This window comes from Numida meleagris, chromosome 27, assembly GCF_002078875.1.
Source record: "Numida meleagris isolate 19003 breed g44 Domestic line chromosome 27, NumMel1.0, whole genome shotgun sequence".
NCBI lineage: Eukaryota > Metazoa > Chordata > Aves > Galliformes > Numididae > Numida > Numida meleagris.
In genome coordinates this window covers 3,338,851-3,360,209 of record NC_034435.1, presented here as the reverse complement: position 1 = coordinate 3,360,209, position 21,359 = coordinate 3,338,851, and the positions used below count along the sequence as shown (strand labels likewise).

The window sequence follows — 21,359 nt, the reverse complement described above, 5'->3', positions numbered from 1 at the left end:
AACCCCAGGGGAGCTCAGCGCCTTCTCCTCTGCCTTGCCCGGTGCAGGGGGGGGGGGTGGGCAGCGAGGCCGGGAGAGGCTCTGTGGTCTCACGGCCCCTTCTGCGGGGCTGCAGGGCACATCCCTGTGTGAGTCTGCACCATCAGCAGCTGGAGAAGCAGCAGCTCCCCTTGGCGGGGCGGCCCTCAGGGTGCAGCCCCCCCCCTCGGCGTGCCCTTGGCCCAGCAGCGGCGCACGAGGCTCTGGGAGCCCCCCAGGAAAGGCACAGTCCGGCTCTCGTGTCCCATGCAGACGGGGCAGGAGCCACAGCACGGTGCTGGCTCTCCCAGCTCGCTCTTCCCCATAGCGCGGTGCCGACGGAGCCCGTGTCCCCGTTGGGTCTCATCCTGATGGAAAGGAACGAGGAGGGAGGCAGGGCCAGCAGCGATGGCAGCACGAGATCTCTCCGGGGACGCCCCAGCACCAGGAGGAGCAGAGGGCAGGCGCTTTCCTCGGGGCGCTCTCAGGACACCTGCAAGGATTCGCCCGGCGGAGCGCGAGAGCGCGGCGCAAGCAGGGATGGATGGATGCACGCTGGGTCAGGTCCGGGTGCGGGACCCCCACCTTCCAGGGGGCAGCAGGCGGGCACCCCGCGCTGGGAAGTGCGTTAGTAGCTTTCTGTGAGACACCAGCTGAACTCAGAAGCACGCGGCAGCGTTAGTGCCCCTATGGGTCTGCACCGGCTGCCCGGGGCCGGGGGGGGGGGGGTGAATGCGTGGGGATGACAACCAGAGCGAGGACAGCGGGGTGCTGGAGCTGGGCTGTGACCTCGTGCTGGTCTTAAATCCGACAACAGGGAGAGAAGGAAAGAGGGGGTGGGGAAGGGAAACAAAAGGAGAGGAGGCTCCCGTGCCTCCTGCTTCAACCGAGCAGAGCCCGCGGCTCCGGCCCGCCGTCCGTGGGGGGATGATGGGCTCGAATTCTACTTCTGGCTGTTGTAAGCTTTGTGCCTCTGGTTCATGGGGTTTTCTGGAGACTTCATCCACTCCTTCTTGAGGAGCTGCTTGAGCTGGGACAGGCGCATGTTGGGGTTCTCTTGCTTCAGGCGGGGCAGGTTGACCTCTTCAAAAGCCGTGAAGGCGGCTTTCATGCGGCGCTCCGGGTGCCGGTCCACGTCGTTGGCAACGCTGGGGGGGGGGGGAGGAATTGAGACAGACACGCATCAAAAACCAGCTCCCAGCAGGCACGGCCGCTCGCCCGGCTCTGATCCCCTGTCAGCGCAACCAAGTGAGCGCAGAGGAGCTGTGGTGATAAAGCAGAAAACCCCACCACACTTCCCCCCCCCCCCCCCAATCCCGTCCCTTCCCACTTTAAAGGATTTCACGGAACATCAGGGCTCGTCTCAAGGGGCAGAGGCAGCGGGCTGGGCTCGCTCTCACTGCTGCAACCACAGCGTAAAAAGAAGTTCAGAGAGGAGGGAGGGAGGGAACGCCAGGTGTGGGGAAGGGAACGTCTGCAACAGCTTCTTGTAAGGAAAGCAAGGCTTCAGAGAGCAGCAGCATCACAACAAGGCCAAGCACCTGAGGACGGCAATGGCATCCTCGATCGTCCTGGCCTCCACTGTTCCTTCCTCCAGGACCCGTCTGTTGATGTTCTCCTCCAAGGGGACCTCCAAGTGAGTCTTCTCCTTCTCCACTGCACAAAGAAGGGGAAAAAGGAAGAACTGTTACCGTCCAATCCTCGCCTGTAGCATCCTCAGCCTTTTCCAAAGCACCGAGGGAAGCGCAGAGAAAAACTCAGCCAGAGCCCACAGTCTCAGGAAGCATGAGAGCCCGCTTTGCAGCTCTGCTTCTCCGTCTCAAGGAGACAGGAGGTTTCCTTTCCCCCCCATGTGAATGCTGGGCAGATCCAGCAAAGCTGCCTGCAGCTCCTCCTTTCCAAGCACCTCAACCCCCCTCCGGTGCTCCCGCCGCTCTCGGAGCCTTGCTGTGCTCCCACCAACCCGTGTCTGCATTCTCCTTCTGCTGCTGGTCTTTCCTGATGGTCTCCTCAATCTGGGCCCTGGTGACTTTGCCCGGCGTGGCCTGCTTGGGTGACTTCCCCTTCAGCTTGGAGTCCTCCTCTTCCAGCAGGCGCTGCAGCTCCTTCTTGCGCTCCAGCTGCTCCAGCCGCCGCTTCTCCCTCTCCTCCTGGAACAGAGAGAGGGGACAGAGTCACCAAACGTCCCTTACAGGAGCAGGAAAGCATCCCTTGCGTGGGAACAGGCACCTCGCTTCTACACCTAACAGAGCACTGCTCTCAGCCTGCAAGAGACGCGGGCTGCTCCCCACAGCCCCCAGCAGGACCTGCCCCAGCCCTGCCCCGTCTGCAGCCACCTCCCAGCAGCCTGAGGTCGGCGCTGAGAAACACAACCCTGCGGCCCAGAAGGAGCGCGAGGCAGCGGCCGGGGCTGCTAACAATCAGATTCAGTTTTCCACTTTCATTTTAATAAGCGGTCGGAGGTTGAAAGTGCAGCAGTTGTTTGAGACAAGCGTGTCGAGAGGCTGCATTCGCCCTCGGGTCTGGCTCACGTTCTTCCAAAGAGCCAGGGCGGGGGTGAGGGGGAACCCAGCCAGCAACACGGCTCTTGGTGTTGATTTTAAGCACTCCACGGGGAGTTTAAGAGCCACTTTGCCCTGCAAGGGCCAGGGAAGAGTGTGTCAAGACCGTGCAAAAGGCCCGCAGCGGCTTTCAGCACATTGCATCTACTCCTCCCCTCCCTAAGCACGCGGCGTCTGGAAAGAAACCAAAACGCAACAGCAACAACAACACCAGCAAACATCTCTGCCTAGGTCAGGGTCACGTGCCGCCGAGCATTTCGTATTCAGGTTAGTTAACACGGCCACTTAATTACGGGCGTCATCCATTATTCACAGGGATGGCACAAGCGAGTGACGGAGCACGAGGCAGCAGGGTTTGCTCCAAGGCAGCTGCATGGCACTCCTGCAGTCAGCTGTCCTGGGCGGCACGTCACGAGGCTGGGGCTTGAGACTTCACTGTGCAAAAAAAACCAAACCACTCGGTCGCTCCACGGCTCAAGGGTTTAAAGCAAAACCCATCACAAGGCAGAATCAAAGCTGGCGGATGCTGAATCAAAACGCGCCCTGGGGCTGCTGCCTCCCGGCCCCAGCAAGGACCAGACCTTCACCCCGGGCTGAGACGGGGAAACCTCGCTGGGGCTCCGGCCAAGGATGGGAACGAAGCCATTACGGGCACGAAGCTTTTATTGCAGTTGGCTGCCTTCAGACTCCTGGTCGTTAAATGCACGGTGCCAATGCCTTGAGGCACAATGCCCTGGCAACCGGACCGTGCAGGATTTCAGAGCGCGAGCTCGGTTAAGACACCGGCTTTCCCTGCCCGAGTCCTCCTGGTAGCCTCTCCCTTTTCTAGCAAAGATCAAGCACATAGACTCAGCCTCACTGATCATGGGGCTCCTGGCCTCTCCCTGGGAAGAGAGGGTGACACAAGCAGGGGGAGGACTGCGTCCCTTAAGGACATGGACCAACCTGCAGTGCAGACTGCGAGAGCTCTGCCTACCTGCAGCCGCTCCGTGACATGCAAAGCACACGCAGGAGAAGCAGCGCCGTGACGGGATGCGGGCAGCGTGCCCAGGACACGGGTTTGTGCAAGGAAACCGTCCCCTGGCTGCGTCCCACCCCGACGCAGGTGTGGCTGAGCAGGGCCACCAGGTGCTGGGCCGCAGGAGAGGCTGCGGTTTGCATAATTCAGGAGGCAGAGAAGGAGCAGAGACAAGCGCTACCGATCTAAGGGAGGGGAGCAAGACATTTCAGAACAGAAGCGTTATTTATAGTCGGAGGAGCTTGTCTTTTACCCCTGCTTATTGCAAAAGAGAGCCAGCGTTGGAGGCAGCCAGCTCAGCAGTCACACACACACACACAGCCCAGCTGGGATGACGACACGTCTGCCAGCACGGAAATTTGGGGACAACGCTCTGCTGCCATCGGCCCCTTCCCAACAAACCCCCCCCCAAAGAGGACGGCAGCCACCTCACGGAGGGGAACCAGAGGCTCGAGCAGGGTGCAGGGCTCGTCCTGCCGCTCCTCTCCCCGCTCCCGCTGCTGGGAGATGCTGCTCCCTGCTCTGGCATTTGCCATCCAGTTGCTATTTGCGGAAAGCAAACAAGGCAGCGCTGCCACTCATTTGTCACAGGCTATGCAAACTCGGCACGCTCGGGTTTCCCCAGCAGACCACCCGCTCCTCGGCTCCCGCCGGCGATGCCCCACGCGGCACAGCTCCCTCACCCCGCGTGCAATGGACATCTCAGATCCCAGAGCTGCCCTTCCCGAAGCTTTTCCCAGGTTGGGCCAAAGCAAGCTAATCCTTTGTGAGTCAGCTTCAACGTCCTGATGAGAGGGCAGCTTGCATTTGCTTAAGCGAAACGTACAGCAGAGCTATTAGAGATCTGGAGAAGAAACGAACAATTTCCTCCCCCAACCCTGCTGCACTCCGCGGGGCACCAGGAGGAGCAGTGGGCGAGATTTCTTTAAGTGGACAATTCAGTTCACAAGGATTTGCATGTTAAAATGCTGGTTTCCAGCCTCGAACGGAATTGTCTGAGCAAGGAGAGATTCATTAGCTTTCAGAACAGTTCCCCACCTGCGAGACAGGAGGAGAACAAGGTCCCACGCACGTGGCTCTGGGAGCAAGCGGTCAATAGAAGCAGCAGTGTTCCCAATCAACTTCTTAGCATGAGGCCCCGAGGAAGGCGGAGAGCCTGCTGCCAGCCTGGCCGAGCTTCTGGCATGGCAGAAAGGCAAAGAGAGGCAGGGAAGCGATGGAGCTGCCAAGAGAGATGGGGGCACCCGGCCCGGAGCGTGCCCCAGTGCCCTGCAGGCTGCCTGCTGCACAGCAGGGCTTGGAGATGGGGTCACCCCCTGCCCTCCTCGTGCCCCATGGAAATGCTGTAGTGATGCTGGAGCAAAAGGAGGGTGGTTCCGGGGTCTGAACGCCAGCGCTCACCACCGGGTGCTCTCTCCACTCTCTCCCTGTCCACGCATTTCTCATTCAAACCACTTGGATTCCAGCTTTGCCAACCTGGCACCGCGCAGCCATTCTCCCAGGAGGGACAGCAGCCACTTCACCTTTTTCACGTTTCATCTCGGTACGACCCGCTGCTCACAGCTGAGTAACTCTGCACTGAATCACGGAGAGTCACTGCCTGCCCGCAGGACGATGCCAAGGCTGCGGGGTGAGCAGCAAGGTGGTGAGGGCTGGCGGGCAGCAGGGAGCTCAGCAAGCAGAGCCCAGCCAGAACACGGCCTGAACAGACAGAGGGGCTGCTCCCCCTGCAGACAGACGGACAGACAGACAGCAGGAGCTGGGGAAGGAGCTGGGAACTGCACCTTCCCAGCAGGGACTGCAGCCAGAGAGCAAGGTGCAAGCCCCGCAGCGAGACCTCTGCCCTTGACAGATCTGCCACTAAGTCCTCTTCTCGTGACGCCTCGGTGCATTTAATGGCTTGTCACCCTTCCAAGCCCGCCTGCAGCTTCGCCCAGGACACGTCCGCGGCCGTTCCACCACCAGACGCACTTTAGCTAATTGTGTGGAGAGAAGGAAAGGCGCTGCCATCACGCAGATTGGTGTGCTCTGAACCGCAGCCGAACTGCGTATGAAGATGGGGAGGGGACAGAGAGGACAGAGATACCTGCACATTAACGGCAAGGCAGCTCTCTGGGGGGAAAAGAAATAACCTGTGTCTTTCAGCAGGGAGCGTGTAGAGTCTGTGCTTTCAGCCGGAGCTCTCCAGGGAAGGTGACAAGCTGTGACTCGCGCCGCAGTGCCAGGGGAGGCACGCACATGGCAAGCTGGTGGCATGAGCTCAGATGTTCCTTCACGCATCACAGAGCCACCAAATGAGTGTCATCCCCTGCCAGCGGGGATCAGCCACGACGGCTGCTCGCAGAGCTGGGTGGTGTTGAAAGGAACCCCAAAACCTCCACAAAGAGCCAACGAATCCCCCCACCGAAACTGCACACCGCGGTCTCGTTTACTGCTCAGAGGCCCATCCACGGGGCGAGGAAGGGATGAAAGGCAGTTTGTTCTGCACACGTGTCCTGCTGGGCAACGGCTCAAGGCTTCCAGCCGTGCACACCCGCTCGTGATGCAGAGCTGTTAACGTGTTACTGCCATCACCTGGAGAGCTGGGGGAAGGCAGGAGGACGGGGATGTGTGAGATGCAGGAGCATCGTCCTGCACGCTGCGACCAGGAGCAGCACGCTGACAGTCTCTGACAGCAATATGTCCCATTGGCAGCACGTGGCAGCAGCCAGGAGGGCTGTTTCCATGCCAGCACCACCGGCAAAACCAGAGCCCCTCGGGCAGAGCAGCTCCTCACCGAGCAGACACCCACTGCACTGAGCCATGGGTCACCAGGAGGGTCCTGGGAAGGAAATGCACTCAAACTGTGCTCTCCTGGAACCCAGGAGCTACAGCCACCAGCAGGGCGATGCTCCCAGCAGGCTCAATTTCCCTAGAACGTCCCAACCCCAGGCGACAGAAGGAGAGGATGAGCTCCTGTTAGAGGGAGGGGAAATTATTCAGCAAGTTCTGTGCTTGCAGAGCGGTGCTGAGGGGAAACCACCACCCTGCGTTCCCTAGAGCCTTGTGCGAGGCTCTGAGCCGGACCCCAATTTTGGAGCTAACAGCCCAGGTTCCCATGCCCCTTTCCTGCAGGAGGCTGTTTTGGAAGAGCAGCAAAGTAGGTCACTGCTGGCAAAAAAAAAAAAAAAACCAAACCCTTAAGTAGTGCAATAATAAGACCTTGTTCCAGGAAGCAATTAGGCAGCATTACAGGATTGCGCTGGGGAACAGCACGCAGGACTCCAAATTCCAAACGTCAGGACACAGATTGGAAGGGGGGGGAGAATTCAGGCACAGCCACCAGGGTCACGGGGACACGGCGGCCTCCCACCCGTCCAAAGTCAGCACACGGAGTGCAGTCAGTGCCAAACAGAGCAGCACATAACCAGTAACCCCATAAATTCCATTTGTATCTCCAGTAGAAGCCCTTCCTAGATAGCAAAAAGGGCAAACAGCTTGCTTCAGAGCAGGCAGATAAGTTGCTCTTAACAACTGCTTCTAGAAAAATCAGCACATTCAGAAGTTTGGCTCATGCTGAGGCAGGATAACACTGGAAACCCAACAACTACAGATGAGCTCTGAGGAACTCCTCTGAGTTTTGAGGCAGCGTGTGCACCGAGTGGAACGGGCTGCTATGAGCAAAGCAGGGAGGATTTTGTTTTTGAGAGATAATCATGATATGTGGCACACGGAGCCGGGGAGAGAAAAAAAAAATGGGGTTGTATTAAACTCCGTTGATTTCTTTTTCTTTCTGTAGAAGGAAAAAAATCAGAAAGGAATCCAAAGGGCAAAATAAAAAGCGAAAGATCTGCCCGGTCAAGAAACAAAACTAAGAAAATCGAGCCCTGCAGCAGAGTTCCTGAGCGCTCCCTTCACTCCACGATTCCAGCACCGCAGCTTGGATTCCCTCCCCTCGGAAGGCGGTTCTGCAATCCGTGAGATTTCTCAAGCACGCATCAAACTCGCACTCACCCCCACGCTCCGCTTCTTTTAGCTCCCAGAGGAGCGCTCCCAGCAGCTGCTCTGCCCGAGAGCTTTGTGCAGAGCAATGTGGGCAGAGAGCCACAGCTCTGCGACAGAGGATGAGAAGCGACCCTTCCTGAGAACCCCCCCCCCCCAACCCGACAGCCGCTCACCTTCCTCTGCTCCTTCCTCATCACGTGTTTGTCATCATCCTTCCAGTAGGCATCTTCCAGCTCCTGCTGCCGCTTGGCATCGGCTGCTGCCTTTGCCTCAGCCTTCCTCGCTCGGGCAGCAGCCGACTTGGTGTTCTCCCCTTGGAACTTCTTGGGCATCACTCACGGTGCTCTGCGGAGAAGCAAGCAAGCAAGCAAAGAGCCTCAGAGCCCCGCCAGGCCCTCGGCCTTCACCGCAGCCCCTGCAAGCAGGCATGGAGCCTGTGCCCGGAGCGCTCCCTCCTGCTGCTGCCTCGCAGCTTTGTGATCACAGCCCTGCAGCCTGGGGGGGGACCTCAGGCTGGACGTGGCTCTGGGCAGCCTGGTCTGGTGGTTGGCAACCCTGCACTCAGCAGGGGGCTTGAGACTGGATGATTTTTGAGGTCCTTTTCAACCCAGGCCATTCTATGATTCGGCTCCCGCATCTCTGGCACTGGGAGATCTCCACTGCAGCAGCAGCCCCCCAGCACTGCCAAGCCCCCATCGCCCAGCAGTGGCCAAACCCCGCTCCTCCCAGCACCCCCCCCCCCCAGCCCCCGAGCAGCGCCGTGCCGGGCCGTGGGGGGGGGGTCACGCTGCCCGCTGGGAGGACGACACGGCACAAAGGCTGCGCGGAGCAGCCGGAGCGGTTACACAGCAGCAGCACCGCACATCACACGGACGAACGGCCCCGGGGAGGGGGAGAGGGGGGGGGGGAGGAGACGGCCCACAGACACAACGCCAACAAAACGCACCTGGGGCGCTGACAGGCCCCCCCCGCGCTCAGCACACGCAAGGCCGCCGCCTTCTGGAATTTAAACTTTAATTTTTAGAGGCACTGAAGGCGGCAGCTCATGGCGCAGCGCTCCCGGGCCGGAGCACACCCCCCCGGCGACGCTGACCCCCTCCCGAGCCCCTCCGGGCCCGCCCGCCCCGCTCCTACCCGGCTCCGCCGCTCCGCCCGTCGCTCGATTTGTGCGTCATCACTCCGCGCGGCGCTTCCCGAGGGGCGGGAACGAGCGACTCCCGCGGACTCGCAGCGCTCCCGCCGCCATCTTTGTTGAGGGCACTGCGCGGACACAGCTCCGGGGGAACGACGAAAGAACAGCGGTGAGCGGGATGCAGCCCGCATCCACATCTCCGCTCGCATGGCGGAGAACGAACCACGAAAAAACCACTCGCCTCTCACAGCCCCAGTCCCCACGGTGCCCGGCACAAAGATGGCGCCGCAGTGCCACCACCCAAAGATGGCGGCGGAGAAGGGCGGGGCGATGCACAGATGGTGGGCGTGGCCTGACGGCGCTGTCACCCAACGTGGGCGGGGCTTAACTGGGCGTGGCCCGTTGTTCCCTGGTGGGCGTGGTCTCTCTTGACCACGCCCCTCCCCCGCACAGCATGGACCTCCTCGTTGTCCCCACCCATAAACCAGGACCACCCCCCCCCCCCCCCCAAAACCCCACCACCCCCCCCCCGGCACCGATAGAGTGACACACAGTCGCCGTGTCCCATGGAGCCGCCGCTTCATTTATTGTCCCCTCCCGGAGGGGGGACACCGACACAGGGGGTGCGCATCTCCCGGTGCCTGTGCCCTTCCCCCACGTCCCCCTCCGCCCCTTGTCCCTACACGTGGCTCTCCTGCAGCAGCTGCTCAGTGACCTCGCGGTGCTGGGGGGGACCCGGTGCTGGCAATCCCAGCCCCAGCAGCACCGGGGGGGGTTCGGAGCACAGCCCCCCCTGAGGGTCTCTGCAGAGCTGTGGAGAGGGGAGAGGTGAGCAGGGGGCTGGAGGGAGTGTTGGGTGTTGAAGGGGGTGATGTGAGGGGGTTACCTTGGTGGGACACCCCCCCGAAGGCGCCGTGCCCCCCGCCGGGGACACTGAGGAGGTCTGCTTGGTGATGTCCCACCACAGCACTCCCGGGGGCAGCTGTGCCCGCTTGGTGTGCCCTGCGGAGTGGGGGGGGGCACGGCGGGGTGTGAGGGAGCAGAGTGGGGCAGCCCCCCCCCCTCCAAATGTGCCGCTGGTGCCCATAGGCTCACCCGCCAGGTAGCTGAGCAGCACCCCCGCCAGCACGGTGGAGAGTGTCCCCAGCGCCCCATAGTACAGGTAGGAGATGGCATAGAAGTCACCCACAATGGGCGGCCTGCGGGGGGGGGGTGACATCATGGCCATCAGAAAGGTGGTGTGACGTCACAGTTGGCAAGGACAGCAGTGGGAGGTCACAGTGAACAAGGACACCCCTGCTGCAAGGGCAGTGTGACATCACAATGAGCAAGGACAGCGGGACGGCGTCCCAGAGGACAAGGACAGCGCTGTGACAGATGAACAAGGTGTGACGTCACCGCGATCAAAACAGCACTGTGACGTCACAGCAGACAAGGACAGCGGTGTGACATCAGAGTGAATAAGGACAGCACGGTGATGTCATTGGTGTCACCCCCAGCCCTCCATACAGAGCACTGCTGCGTCCCGTCCCCATCCCTGCCACCCATCCCCATCCCCTCTCACCGCGTGGGCTCCGGGCCGTGGTGCCGGGGGGGCAGCGGTCCCAGCATTAGGGTGTGGTTGGTGCCGGCGGTGCGGTTGTAGAGCGGGCAGTGGGCTCCAGAGGTGGGCAGGACACCGGCGATGGCAGCAGGGGCCGGGTAGAGGCTGCCACCCACCGCCACCCACAGCGAAAGCGTGAGGCCGACGCTCAGACCCCCGAACACACCCTGGGCGAGCAGTGGGGTCTGCGTGGTGCCGGGACCCCCAGCCCCACGCCCCCCGCCCGCCCCGCACTCACGGCTGTGTTGCACGCCGGCACGAACATGCCCAGCACGAAGGCCCCCAGCAGCGGGCCGCCGATCACCCCCATGACGGTGAAGGAGCCCTGCAGGGGGACCCTGAGGTGCCTCGAGGGCTCTCCAGCCGCCAGCGATGCGTGCTGGGTGCGGGTGCAGAGCCAGAGGGGTGGGGGGGGGTGGGGGTGCACTCACCTGCAGCACGCCGCCGCCCAGCAGAGAGGCCAGGGCTGCCACCGTGATGCAGGCTGTGCCATAGAAGAGTGCTGTGGGGACAGAGGGGTCTGGGGGGGCTGCAGCATGGCACAGCAGTGCTGCATGGCACAGCATGGCATGGCATGGCACTGCACAGTGCAGTACAGCACAGCATGGTATGGCACAGCGCAGCATTGCATGGCACGCTGCAGTATGGCACGGCATGGCACAGCGCAGCATTGCATGGCACGCTGCAGTGCAGCGTTGCATGGCACAGCATTGCATGGCACGCTGCAGTGCAGCATGGCATGGCACAGCACAGCACTGCATGGCGCAGAACAGCATTGCATGGCACAGCACAGCACATTGCAGTGCGGCACACACAGCACAGTGCATGGCCATGCAGCACAGCGTAGCACAGCACAGGGCAGGTTGCATGACACGGCACAGCACAGTGCAGTGCAAAGCTGCATGGCACAGCATGGCATAGTGCAGTGCAGCACAGCATAGCATGGTGCAGGGCGGATTGCATGGAGTGGCATGGCAAAGCACACGGTGGTACGCTGTGGCACAGCGTGGCATAGGGCAGGGTGGCATCAGGGCTGTGCAGCAGTCCCGTCCCCACTCACACAGCCCCTTGGAGACCAACATCAGCTTCCGTGGTGACAGCGTGGGCAGCCGGGGCTTCACCAGGTCCTCCACTGTGACAGCCGCCATGGCGTTGATGCTGGTGGAGGCGGTGCTGGGGGGGGGGCACAGTGCTCAGCCCTGCACCGCACCGAGGGTGGGGACAGCACAGGGCCACCCCCTCTGTGGGGACATCGGGGTCCCCAGGTGGCCTCACCTCAGGGTCCCGCTGTAGGCACAGGCCAGGAACAGTCCGGGTACCCCAGGAGATGTCTGGAAGATGTCGAGGACCAGGTAGGGCATGTACTGGGGGACACAGCCGTGTCAGGGGCAGGCGGGACCCCCTTCCCCATCTTTGTCCCCGTTCCCCCTGGCTGCCCTCAACTGAGTGCTCAAGAGGACGGATCCAGTGCAGCCGTACCTGGTCGGGGGCCGAGATGTGGCCGGCCAGGAGGGGGTCACAGTCCTTATAGAGCACAAACATCACAAGGCCACAGGCCACCGCGCTGGAGACGATGCAGAAGAGCCCCACTTGATTGACCAGCAGCGCTCTGCGGGCACGGGGTACGATCACAGCACGGCCCCGCCGGGCGCAGCTGGGCTGCAGGGGTTGGGCAGGGGCCATGCAGGGCTGCAGGGGCAATGCGAGGGTGCAGGAGCCATGCAGGGGTGCACGCAGCAGGGTGGGATCTGTGCAGGGGCCACGCAGGGGTGCAGAGTCCGTGCAGAGGTGCAGGATGCATGCAGGATGCAGGGGCCGGCTCGCTGGGGTTCCATGCATCCCACCCCCCCCAGCGCAGCCCCTCACCCCCATGCACCGGGGGTGCGTGCCCCCTGCCGCCCCCCGCCTCACATCCTCGCCTCCCTCTCGCTCTTGCAGGCCACGTAGCGCTGGACCTGCGCCTGGTTCACGCCGTACATGGAGAGCCAGACCAGCGTGCCGCCCAGCAGGAAGGTCCAGAAGGTGTAACGGCTCCGCGGGTCGGGGTCAAAGCTGAGGGCAGAGGATGAGCAGGGGTAGCGCGGGCACCAAGGCACCCAGGGCGGCGGGGGGGGGGGATGCAGAAACTCACTCTCCAAAGTTCACCCTGGAGCCGTTGGTGGCGATGGCCAGAGCCCTGGCGGGGCCCCCCACCAGCAATAGCCCCCGGATGATGACGGCGAGGAACCCGGAGAGCATGACAAAGACCTGGAAGACGTCGGTCCAGATGACGGCCTTCATCCCGCCCTGTGCCAGGGGGAGCGCGGTGAGCGCCAGGGAGCCAGCGCCCACAGGGCCCCCCCTGGGACCCCCACTCTGCTCTCACTATGGTGGTGTAGAAGGTGCAGATGGCGCCGGTGGAGAGCAGGGATGCCCAGATGTCCAAACCGGTCACTAAAGAGGAAACAACAGTGATGAGCGTTGGTGCTCGGGGTAGAACTGGGCTGAGGTGTGGGGACAAGGACGCGTGGATGCTGTCCCGCGTGTCCCCCCCGTACCTTGGTTGAGGATCAGGGCAGGGGCGTAGATGACGATCCCTGTGTACAGCGTCTGTGGGGAAGGGGGGGGGGGGCTCAGGGGGGCGCCCGGTGCCGGGGGGGAAAGGGGGGGGGGGATGTGGCGTGCTGGTGCTGCCCCAGCACAGCGTGCGGGCGCTGGAAAAACACTTGGCTCTCCATTCCAAACAGCCATCCCGCGGGGCCGTGTTTGCTTTGGAGCCGTGGAAAAAGCACGCGCACGGGAACAAGGGGGCCCTTAGGGGTCGAGCGTGGCAGGGACCCCCATCCCCACGTTCCCCCCCCCAAACCCAGGGACGCACCGTGGCCGCCACGTACTGCAGCGTCCCGCAGAGCCGCACGCTGCGTCCGAACCGCCGCTCCAGGTACTGGGGACAGAGAGGGAGCGCGCAGGTTTGGGTGGGAGAATCCCATCCCCTGCCCGCAGGGTCCCCGCTACGGGGGGACGCAGCCCCCCCGTCCCCACCTCGTAGGTGCTGGTGAGCCCCAGGCGGTAGAAGACGGGTAAGAAGAGGTGTGCGGTGAGCAGAGTGTTGAGCAGCTGCCCCAGGCACATCCAGAGGAACTTGGAGCCGTAGCGGTACGCCTCGGCCGGCACCCCCAGCACCTGGATGGCCGACATGAAGCTGGCCGACAACGAGAGCCCCACCGGCACCGCCGCCATGCGCCGGCCGCCCATGAAGAAATCCTCCGAGGTCTTTTGGCCGCCCTTGGACAACCCATGGAACAGCCCGATGCCCGTGGAGACCAGCAGCATCAGCCCGAACACCCCGTAGTCCCAGAGGCTGAAGGTGAGGGGCTCCGGTGCCCACACCTCCAGGCTGCCCAGCGGTGCCAGCGTGGTGGTGGTGGTGGCGGCGTGGGGACGGCCCCCCCCGGGCACACGGGGACAAGGACCCGCGGATGGGCAAGTCCCAGTGTGTGCAGGGGCAGCAGCACTGCAGCGAGAGGGAGCAATGGGCGGTTATCGAGGTGCAAGGCAAGGAGGAGTGAGCACGGAGAGGAGCATCACCGTGTCCCCATCCCGGTCCTCATCCCGGCGGAAGGGTGCAAAGAAGCAGCCCCGGAAAGCTCCCCAAATACCCTAAATACCCCAAATACCTCCCAGTCCAGAGCATGCAACACTGCCCGGTCCCACCACGGAGCGAAGCAGCCGAAGGACACGGCCAGGACGCAGCAATCCCCCAAACCCAGCGCAAACACGGAGCGCTGAGCACCACTTATCTCCCTCCGGCGACAAAACAAATCCAACCGAAACCTTTACCCGGCAAAAGTCACCTCCCTTGCGGGGCTGCTCCCCCAAGGGCTGGCAGGGATCCGGCCGCGACCTCGACGGGCGCAGAGTGCCAGAGGGGCGCGGGGCTGGGAGGAGGCAGGGTACGGCACGGGGAGGGCCACGGAGCTGCGTGGGGCCGCAGCAATAACCCCTTCCCTGCCGCCCACCCATGCAGGATCCCAGGCCTGAGGGTGAGGATGGGGCCATGGCTCTTCCCCTCGGGGTGCAGTGACAAGAGGGCTGGCCCCGCTTCCTCATTCCCTGGTATAAGAGCTGCTTTGTTCCACCTGGGACAGGTTGGTCCCCATGCCTGAAAAGCAGGGCTGAGACCCAGGAAGAGGTGTGATGTGGGGACTGTCCCCTCTGCAGGAGGACGCGCCGTCCCCGCAGGGCACATCCATGCGCTCCAGCATGTGGCAGGGTACCCAGGCTCTGGCTGCGGTGATGCCACATCGTGGCCTTGTCCCCGAGGGGTGGGACCCCACCTCTCTGCTGCCTTTGCCTCTTTGAGCAGCAAAAAGGGGAAAAAAGCAGCAGTGGCTGCTGCCCCCCCCCTGCACACCCACCGGTGTTCGTGCGGAGCCGCACAGCACTGGGATGGTTTAACGGGGCTCCCCCATGGTCCCAGAGTGGGTGGGCAGCTCCCAGTGCTCCTGGGGGGGCTGCGAGCGGCATGGGGGGAGCACAGGGTGCATGGGGCAGCACTGGGCTGGAGGTGCAGGATGGGACACGGGGCAGTGCCCACCGCCGCGGTACCCACAGCACCGGCTGGGAGTGGGGGGTACCCAGAGTGGGAGGTGGCCTCTGCCCCTGGGGTGGCTCCTTCGGGCCCCCAGCCCCGTGCCCCCTCCCTCGTCAGGAAGTTCCCTCTGCTCAGAGACGCTGTGGGCAGGAAGGAAGTCACCATGGGGACTTTTTGACGCTCGCAGCCACCTACGCAACCCAGAAAGTGCAGCCCCACCCAGGACGGAGCACGCAGCGCCAGTGTGGCCACCGGGACAGCGCAGGTACCGTGGGACATGGGGGGCTTCATGGGCTCTGGACGACCCCCCGGCACAGGGATGGAGCCATGTGCTCTGCGGGCCAGGTGTGATGCAGGACACGAGCGCGTCCCTGGGCTGGCTGCTGCAGAGCATCCAAAAGCGGCGGCATGCCTCCGTTTCTCCACCTGCAAAACAAACGCAGGGCAATGGGTGGCGGGTCCAAGCCCCGGGTCCCAATTCCTGGGGATCTCAGTTCATGGGGTACTCTGCTTGGGGACAACACTTGGGGGGGGGGGACACGGGGACCGCACCGAGCACCGCTGTCCTCGCAGCGCCCACCATGGCCCCGCTGGGCGAGGAGACGCCGCTGATCGGGGAGCGCTCCTGCAGCCTGTCCTCCTCGGAGCCCGGCACGCTGCAGGTGTACCTTTATCACCGGGCACCCTGCAACCCCCCCGACTCCACCTCCGTCCTCACATTCACCTTCGGCGAGTACACGGCCGAGGAGCTGTGCGTGCGCGCTGCCAAGGCCTGCGGTGAGCACCATCCCCCGGCCGTGCACCCACCCTGCATGGTCACAGCCACGGGGACAGCGCTCTGTCCCTCTGTCCCCAGGCGTGCTGCCCATCTGCCACCCTCTCTTCGCGCTGGCCACGGAGGATCTCAGCTGCTGGTACCCCCCCAACCACCTCTTCATGGTGGAGGATGCCCGCAGCCAGGTGGTGGTGTATAGGATCAGGTGGGGATTCTCTGGTGGCTGATGGGGGCTGCGTGGCGCAGGATGCGGCACTGAGCCCAGCCAACCCCCCTCCCTGCCCCCCCCGACAGATTCTTCTTCCCCAACTGGTGTGGACTGGGCCAGGCGCACCGCTACCAGCTGCCCAGTGACCGCCCCAGCCCCGTGCTGGACTACCCCGTCATCGATTACATGTTTGCCCAGGTGAGCTGTGCTGCACTGCATCCCTGCCCCAGGGTGCGACACACACGGGCACAGATCCAGGGGGTGGCCCTGCACGATGGGGCGGGGGGGACGCACAGCTCCTGCCTCAGCCTCATGGATGGAACCAGGCTCTGGGGGTGTATGGCCGGTGCACAACCAGGGCTTGCAGCGAGCAGGGGGCTTTGCCCCCCCCCCACCTCGAGCTGTGTCTCTGTCCCCAGACCCGCAGTGACTTCATCGCGGGGCGCATGGGGCTGGCGCTGAGCCTGGCGGGGCAGGAGGAATGCCTGAGCCTGGCAGTGCTGGACATGCTGCGCATCTCCAAGGAGAAGTGGCAGAGCCCCGAGCAGGTCTTCAGCTGCATCAGGTGAGCGGGGACCTCACCTGGAGGCGGGGGGCACCCACCCCCTCCCGCCTGACCTCCCGCCCTCCCTCCCCACCCCCCTACCCCCAGCTACAAGTCCTGCATCCCCGAGCCGCTGCGGTGCCAGATCCAGCAGCACAGCTTCCTCACCCGCAAGCGCATCCGCCGCCGCGTCGCGCAGTCCCTGCGCAGGATGGGGGGCTGCCGGGCGGACGGGCGCTGCCTGAAGCTCAAGTACCTGCTGGACCTGGAGCGGCTGCAGCGTTGCTGGGCCGAGGAGAGCTTCCACGCACGCGGCCCCGACGCCGACATCGCCATCCACGTGTCCGCAGACAGCGGGGTCTCCTGGAGCTGCAGCGGATCCGAGGTGAGGGAACCCCAAGCAAAGGGTGGTGAGGGGGTGGTCCAGCCATAGGGCGGGTGGGGAGGTGGGGGGTCAGGTGGTGGGGTTGTGGGGTGGGGGAATGTGCATAGGGCAGCCCCCCCAGTGTCCCTGCCAGAGCCGCCAGCACTTCTGCGACTTCCCCGACATCGCCGACGTCAGCATCAAGCAGGCGAGCCGCGATGGCAGCCCCGTGGAGAACCGCATCGTCACCCTCACCAAGACGGACAACAGGGTGCTGGTGAGCTGGGGGGGATGGGGGGTGGGGGTCACAGCACGCTGGGGGCTCACCTTGCTCACACCCAGGAGGTGGAGTTCCCCACGCTGCGGGAAGCGCTCTCCTTCGTGGCCCTGGTGGATGGCTACTACCGCCTGACTGCGGACGCCCACCACTACTTCTGCAAGGAGGTGGCCCCCCCCCGGCTGCTTGAGGACGTGGAGAACCAGTGCCACGGGCCCATCAGGTGTGTGCCCCCCACCCCCCACCCCCCCCCAAGGCCATGGGCTCAAAGTGGGAGGAAATTCTTGAGAGGGGAACCCCATCCGCTCACCCCAGGGGGGACACTCCAGCGCTCACCACGCTTGGGGAGCGCTGCGATGTGCCATGGGGGGTCCCTGGGGTGTCCCCCTCCCCACACCCTCCTGTGCCGTGGCAGCTCTGAGTTCGCCGTGCACAAGCTGAAGGCGGCAGGGGCCCACCCGGGGCTGTTTGTGCTGCGCCGCAGCCCCCAGGACTTCGACAGCTACCTGCTGACCGTGTGCACCGAGGTGGGGCCACAGACCCCCCCCCCCAGCAAGCGCTCTGCGTGGCACAGAACCCAGGGGATGCTGCGGGGACGGTGCCACCGGTGTGGCCCTCGGGGTCCCCGTGGTCCTGAGCTCTCTCTCTTGCCCTGCAGACGCTCTCCGGGCGGGACTACAAGCGCTGCCTGATCCGCAGGGATGAGGACGGCAGCTTCTGGCTGATGGGGCTGGCGCGGCGATTCTGCAGCCTGCAGGAGCTGCTGGGCACCTACGGGCGCTGCGGGCTGCAGGCTGAGGGTGCCCACCTGCGCCTGGACACGTGCTGCCCGCCCCTGCCCCGAGGTGACACCGCGGCGGGGGGACGAGGGCAGGGATTTGTGGGGAGGGGGGGGCTGTGACATCCCAGGACGGGACGCGTGGCATCGTAAAATGAGGGGTGTTGTCATTAAAACGCACTGCGTGATGTCACGGAGTGGGCTGGGTGTCCCTGCAGAGTGAGCTGTGTGGCATAGCATGCTGCGTGACGTCATAGTGCAGGCATTGTGATGTCATAATGCGGGCAGAGTGATGTCATAGTGCGGGCAGAGTGATGTCATAGTGCAGGCATTGTGATGTCATAGTGCAGGCATGGTGATGTCACAGAGCAGACATTTTGATGTCACGGAGAAGGCATTGTGATGTCATAGTGCAAGCAATGTGATGTCATAGAACAGGCATTTTGATGTCACGGAGCAGGCATTGTGATGTCATGGTGCAGGCAGTGTGATGCCGTAGAGCAGGCACTGTGATGTCACAGAGCAGGCATTGTGATGTCATAGTGCAAGCAGTGTGATGTCATGGAGCAGGCATTGTGACGTCACGGCCTCCCCTCACATTCCCCCCCTCCTCCAGAGAAGTCCAACCTGCTGATCGTGCGCAGCGGCTGCCCCCGACCCCCCAACTCCCCCCCCGCCCCACGCCGCAGCCCCAGCCAGATGACATTCCACAAGATCAACCCCGAGAACCTTATCCAGGTATGGCAGGATGGAGCGGGGGGTCTGGGGGCCCGGGGGGACCCTCCCCACCCAACATTCCATCCCATGGCAGGGCGAGAGCCTGGGGCAGGGCTCCTTCACCCACATCTACAAGGGCATCAAGCGGGACCAGAAGGACGACGAGTTCTACCAGACCCCGGTGGTGCTCAAGGTGATGGACAGCAGCCACCGCAACTGCTCCGAGGTGAGCTGGGGGGGGCCCTCAGCACCCACCCGCCTGCATCCTGCCGCCCCCTGACCCATCTCCCCCTCAGTCCTTCCTGGAGGCCGCCAGCATCATGAGCCAGCTGTCCCACAAGCACCTGGTGCTGCTGCACGGCGTCAGCCTCGGCAAGAACAGTGAGTGTCCCTTGTCCCCGTCCCCTGTGCCACCCCCAGGGTGCACGCATGGGACCAGCCTGCTCCCCCTGCCCGCAGGCATCATGGTGCAGGAGTACATCAGGCACGGGCCCCTGGACCTCTACCTGAAGAAGAATCACAGTGAGGGTAAGGTGACGACCAGCTGGAAGCTGCAGGTGGCCAAGCAGCTGGCGTACGCACTCAACTACCTGGTAAGTGGGTGGCCAACGTCCCAGGGCTCCCCCCTCCCCCACCATGAGCCCCCACTCCCATGCGGATGTGTCCCTGCAGCTTCTTGCATCTGTATTCCCCTAGCCCCCAACCATCCATGTCCCATGCATCCCTGTCCCCACGGCTCTCACCCATCCCTGCCCCACATCTCTGAGCACCCCTGTCCCGTTGCTCCCACTGATCCCCCGCACCCCAGCCCCATGGCCCCCAGCCCCACTGCAGGGCAGAGCACCGGGGCTCTCCTCAGCCAGTGCCACGCTCAGGGTCCCTGTCCCCTCCCAGGAGGACAAGAAAATCACCCACGGCAACGTCTCTGCTAAGAAGGTGCTGCTGACCAGGGAGGGGGACGCGGCCAGCGGCAGCCCCCCCTTCATCAAGCTCAGTGACCCCGGTGTCAGCGTCACCGTCCTGGCCAAGGAGTGTAAGTGCAGCGCTGGCCCCAGGGGGCTGTGCATCCCCCCGGTGGTGCTGAGCGGGGCCGTCCCCTCTCTCCAGTGCTGGTGGAGCGCATCCCTTGGGTGGCCCCCGAGTGCCTGAGCGACCCCCAGAGCCTGGCACTGCCGGCCGACAAGTGGGGCTTTGGGGCGACAACGTGGGAGATCTTCAGTGGAGGCAACATGCCCGTCAGCCTGCTGGAGCCGCAGAAGGTGGGGCTGCCCCCCCCGTGACCCTGTGACCCCACCCTGATGTGACCCCATTCCGCTGTGACCCCATCCCATGGCACCCGCCGTGCTCATCTGCCTACTGCCAGTCCCAGTGTGGGCCCCCCCTGTGGCATTTCCCTGCTCTGGTGACCCCAGAGCGCAGTCACATTGCACATGAGATGGGGATGAGGATGGGGATGGGATGGGTATAGGGATGGGGATGAAGATAAGATGAAGATGGGATGGGGATGAGATGGAATGGGGATGGAAATGGGATGGGATGGGGATGGGATGGAATGGGGATGGAAATGGGATGGGATGGGATAAAGATGGGATGGGGATGGGTGTGGGGATGGGGATGGGATGGGAATGGGATGGGACAAGACAGGGGTGGGGATGGGATGGGGATGGGATGGGAATGGGAATGGGGATGGGGATGGGGATGGGGATGGGGATAGAGATGAAGATGGGATGGGGATGAGATGGAATGGGGATGGAAATGGGATGGGGATGGGATGGGTATAGGATGGGGATGGGGATGAAGATGAGATGAAGATGGGATGGGGATGGGATGGAATCGGGATGGAAATGGGATGAGGATGAGGATGGGTATAGGATGGGGATGGGGATGAAGATGAGATGAAGATGGGATGGGGACGAGATGGAATGGGGATGGAAATGGGATGGGGATGGGATGGGGATGGGTGCCCCCAGCCCAGGCTGTGGCAGGGACAGGCAGACCCCCACACCGTGCCCATCCCGTCCTCGGGTGATGCCCGGCGCTGGCACAGCTCTGGGCCTCGTGCTCCTTCCTCCCTCCCCCCAGAAGCTGCAGTTCTACGAGAGCCGCCTGCAGCTGCCCGCCCCGCGCTGGAGCGAGCTGGCCGCGCTCATCGCGCAGTGCATGCACTACGCGCCCGGCAGGCGGCCCTGCTTCCGCGCCGTCATCCGCGACATCAACAGCCTCATCTCCTCCGGTGGGCAAAGCGGGCGCAGGGGTGGGCACGGGGACGGGCGCTGGACCCCCGCCTCACCACCTGCCCCCACCCCCAGACTACGAGCTGCTCTCGGAGCTGTCACCCACCGACGTGACACTGCGGGAGAGCTTCTGGGGGTACGAACACGTGGCGGTGGGGCACGGCCCCGCGCTGTTCGAGGAGCGGCACCTCAAGTACATCTCACTGCTGGGCAAGGTGAGGCAAGGGGAGGGGGGGGGGGTCCCTCTTAACGAAGCCCATATTGGTGGGGTGCCCACGGCCTCATCCGCACCTTGGCATCCTGGGGGTGGGAGGGTCCAGGGAGCTCTGGTGGTGCTGAGCGCCCACCCGGCTCTGCCCCCCAACCAGGGCAACTTTGGGAGCGTGGAGCTGTGCCGCTACGACCCGCTGGGCGACAGCACGGGCGAGCTGGTGGCCGTGAAGAAGCTGCAGCAGGATTCGGCCAAGGAGCTGCAGGACTTCGAGAGGGAGATCCAGATCCTGCACTCGCTGCAGCACGACTTCATCGTCAAGTACCGGGGCGTCTGCTACAGCCGCGGTGAGCGGGAGGAGG

The 21,359-nt window shown here is 63.6% G+C and overlaps 3 protein-coding genes across 4 annotated transcripts in view; 1 reads left to right on the top strand and 2 right to left on the bottom strand.

The window, feature by feature from the left end:
* CCDC124 (coiled-coil domain containing 124) lies at positions 7-8,822 on the bottom strand. 2 transcript variants are annotated; one of them, XM_021378284.1, is made up of 5 exons: positions 8,716-8,822; positions 7,755-7,926; positions 1,982-2,168; positions 1,560-1,674; positions 7-1,166 (listed from the first exon to the last, which is right to left on the bottom strand). In XM_021378284.1, exons 2-5 carry the CDS (start codon positions 7,911-7,913, stop codon positions 962-964), a joined length of 666 nt encoding a protein of 221 aa, XP_021233959.1. In that variant the 5' UTR covers positions 7,914-7,926; positions 8,716-8,822; the 3' UTR covers positions 7-961. The 2 variants fall into 2 exon arrangements, with proteins under 2 accessions (XP_021233959.1, XP_021233960.1); XM_021378285.1 differs by lacking the exon at positions 8,716-8,822 and adding an exon at positions 8,528-8,680.
* SLC5A5 (solute carrier family 5 member 5) lies at positions 9,287-13,835 on the bottom strand (the record flags this gene model as incomplete). Its single annotated transcript, XM_021379024.1, has 14 exons — positions 9,287-9,715; positions 9,809-9,912; positions 10,278-10,483; positions 10,555-10,641; positions 10,748-10,818; positions 11,377-11,489; positions 11,592-11,680; positions 11,796-11,925; positions 12,228-12,368; positions 12,448-12,602; positions 12,682-12,749; positions 12,854-12,905; positions 13,174-13,239; positions 13,338-13,835. Coding segments are annotated over 14 exons (2,103 nt in total), but the record flags the coding sequence as incomplete, so codon positions are not given.
* The window catches only part of JAK3 (Janus kinase 3), a 7,431-nt gene continuing 1,104 nt past the window's right edge, over positions 15,033-21,359 (top strand). The window contains exons 1-19 of the mRNA XM_021379023.1: positions 15,033-15,154; positions 15,463-15,666; positions 15,746-15,869; positions 15,959-16,070; positions 16,292-16,437; positions 16,525-16,801; positions 16,935-17,057; positions 17,123-17,280; positions 17,473-17,584; positions 17,716-17,902; positions 18,452-18,573; positions 18,647-18,778; positions 18,849-18,933; positions 19,012-19,145; positions 19,447-19,585; positions 19,660-19,811; positions 20,635-20,785; positions 20,862-21,001; positions 21,155-21,358. Coding sequence (XP_021234698.1) covers positions 15,471-15,666; positions 15,746-15,869; positions 15,959-16,070; positions 16,292-16,437; positions 16,525-16,801; positions 16,935-17,057; positions 17,123-17,280; positions 17,473-17,584; positions 17,716-17,902; positions 18,452-18,573; positions 18,647-18,778; positions 18,849-18,933; positions 19,012-19,145; positions 19,447-19,585; positions 19,660-19,811; positions 20,635-20,785; positions 20,862-21,001; positions 21,155-21,358 — 2,694 coding nt within the window. The 5' untranslated portion in view covers positions 15,033-15,154; positions 15,463-15,470. The remainder of the gene's footprint in view (positions 15,155-15,462; positions 15,667-15,745; positions 15,870-15,958; positions 16,071-16,291; positions 16,438-16,524; positions 16,802-16,934; positions 17,058-17,122; positions 17,281-17,472; positions 17,585-17,715; positions 17,903-18,451; positions 18,574-18,646; positions 18,779-18,848; positions 18,934-19,011; positions 19,146-19,446; positions 19,586-19,659; positions 19,812-20,634; positions 20,786-20,861; positions 21,002-21,154; position 21,359) is intronic.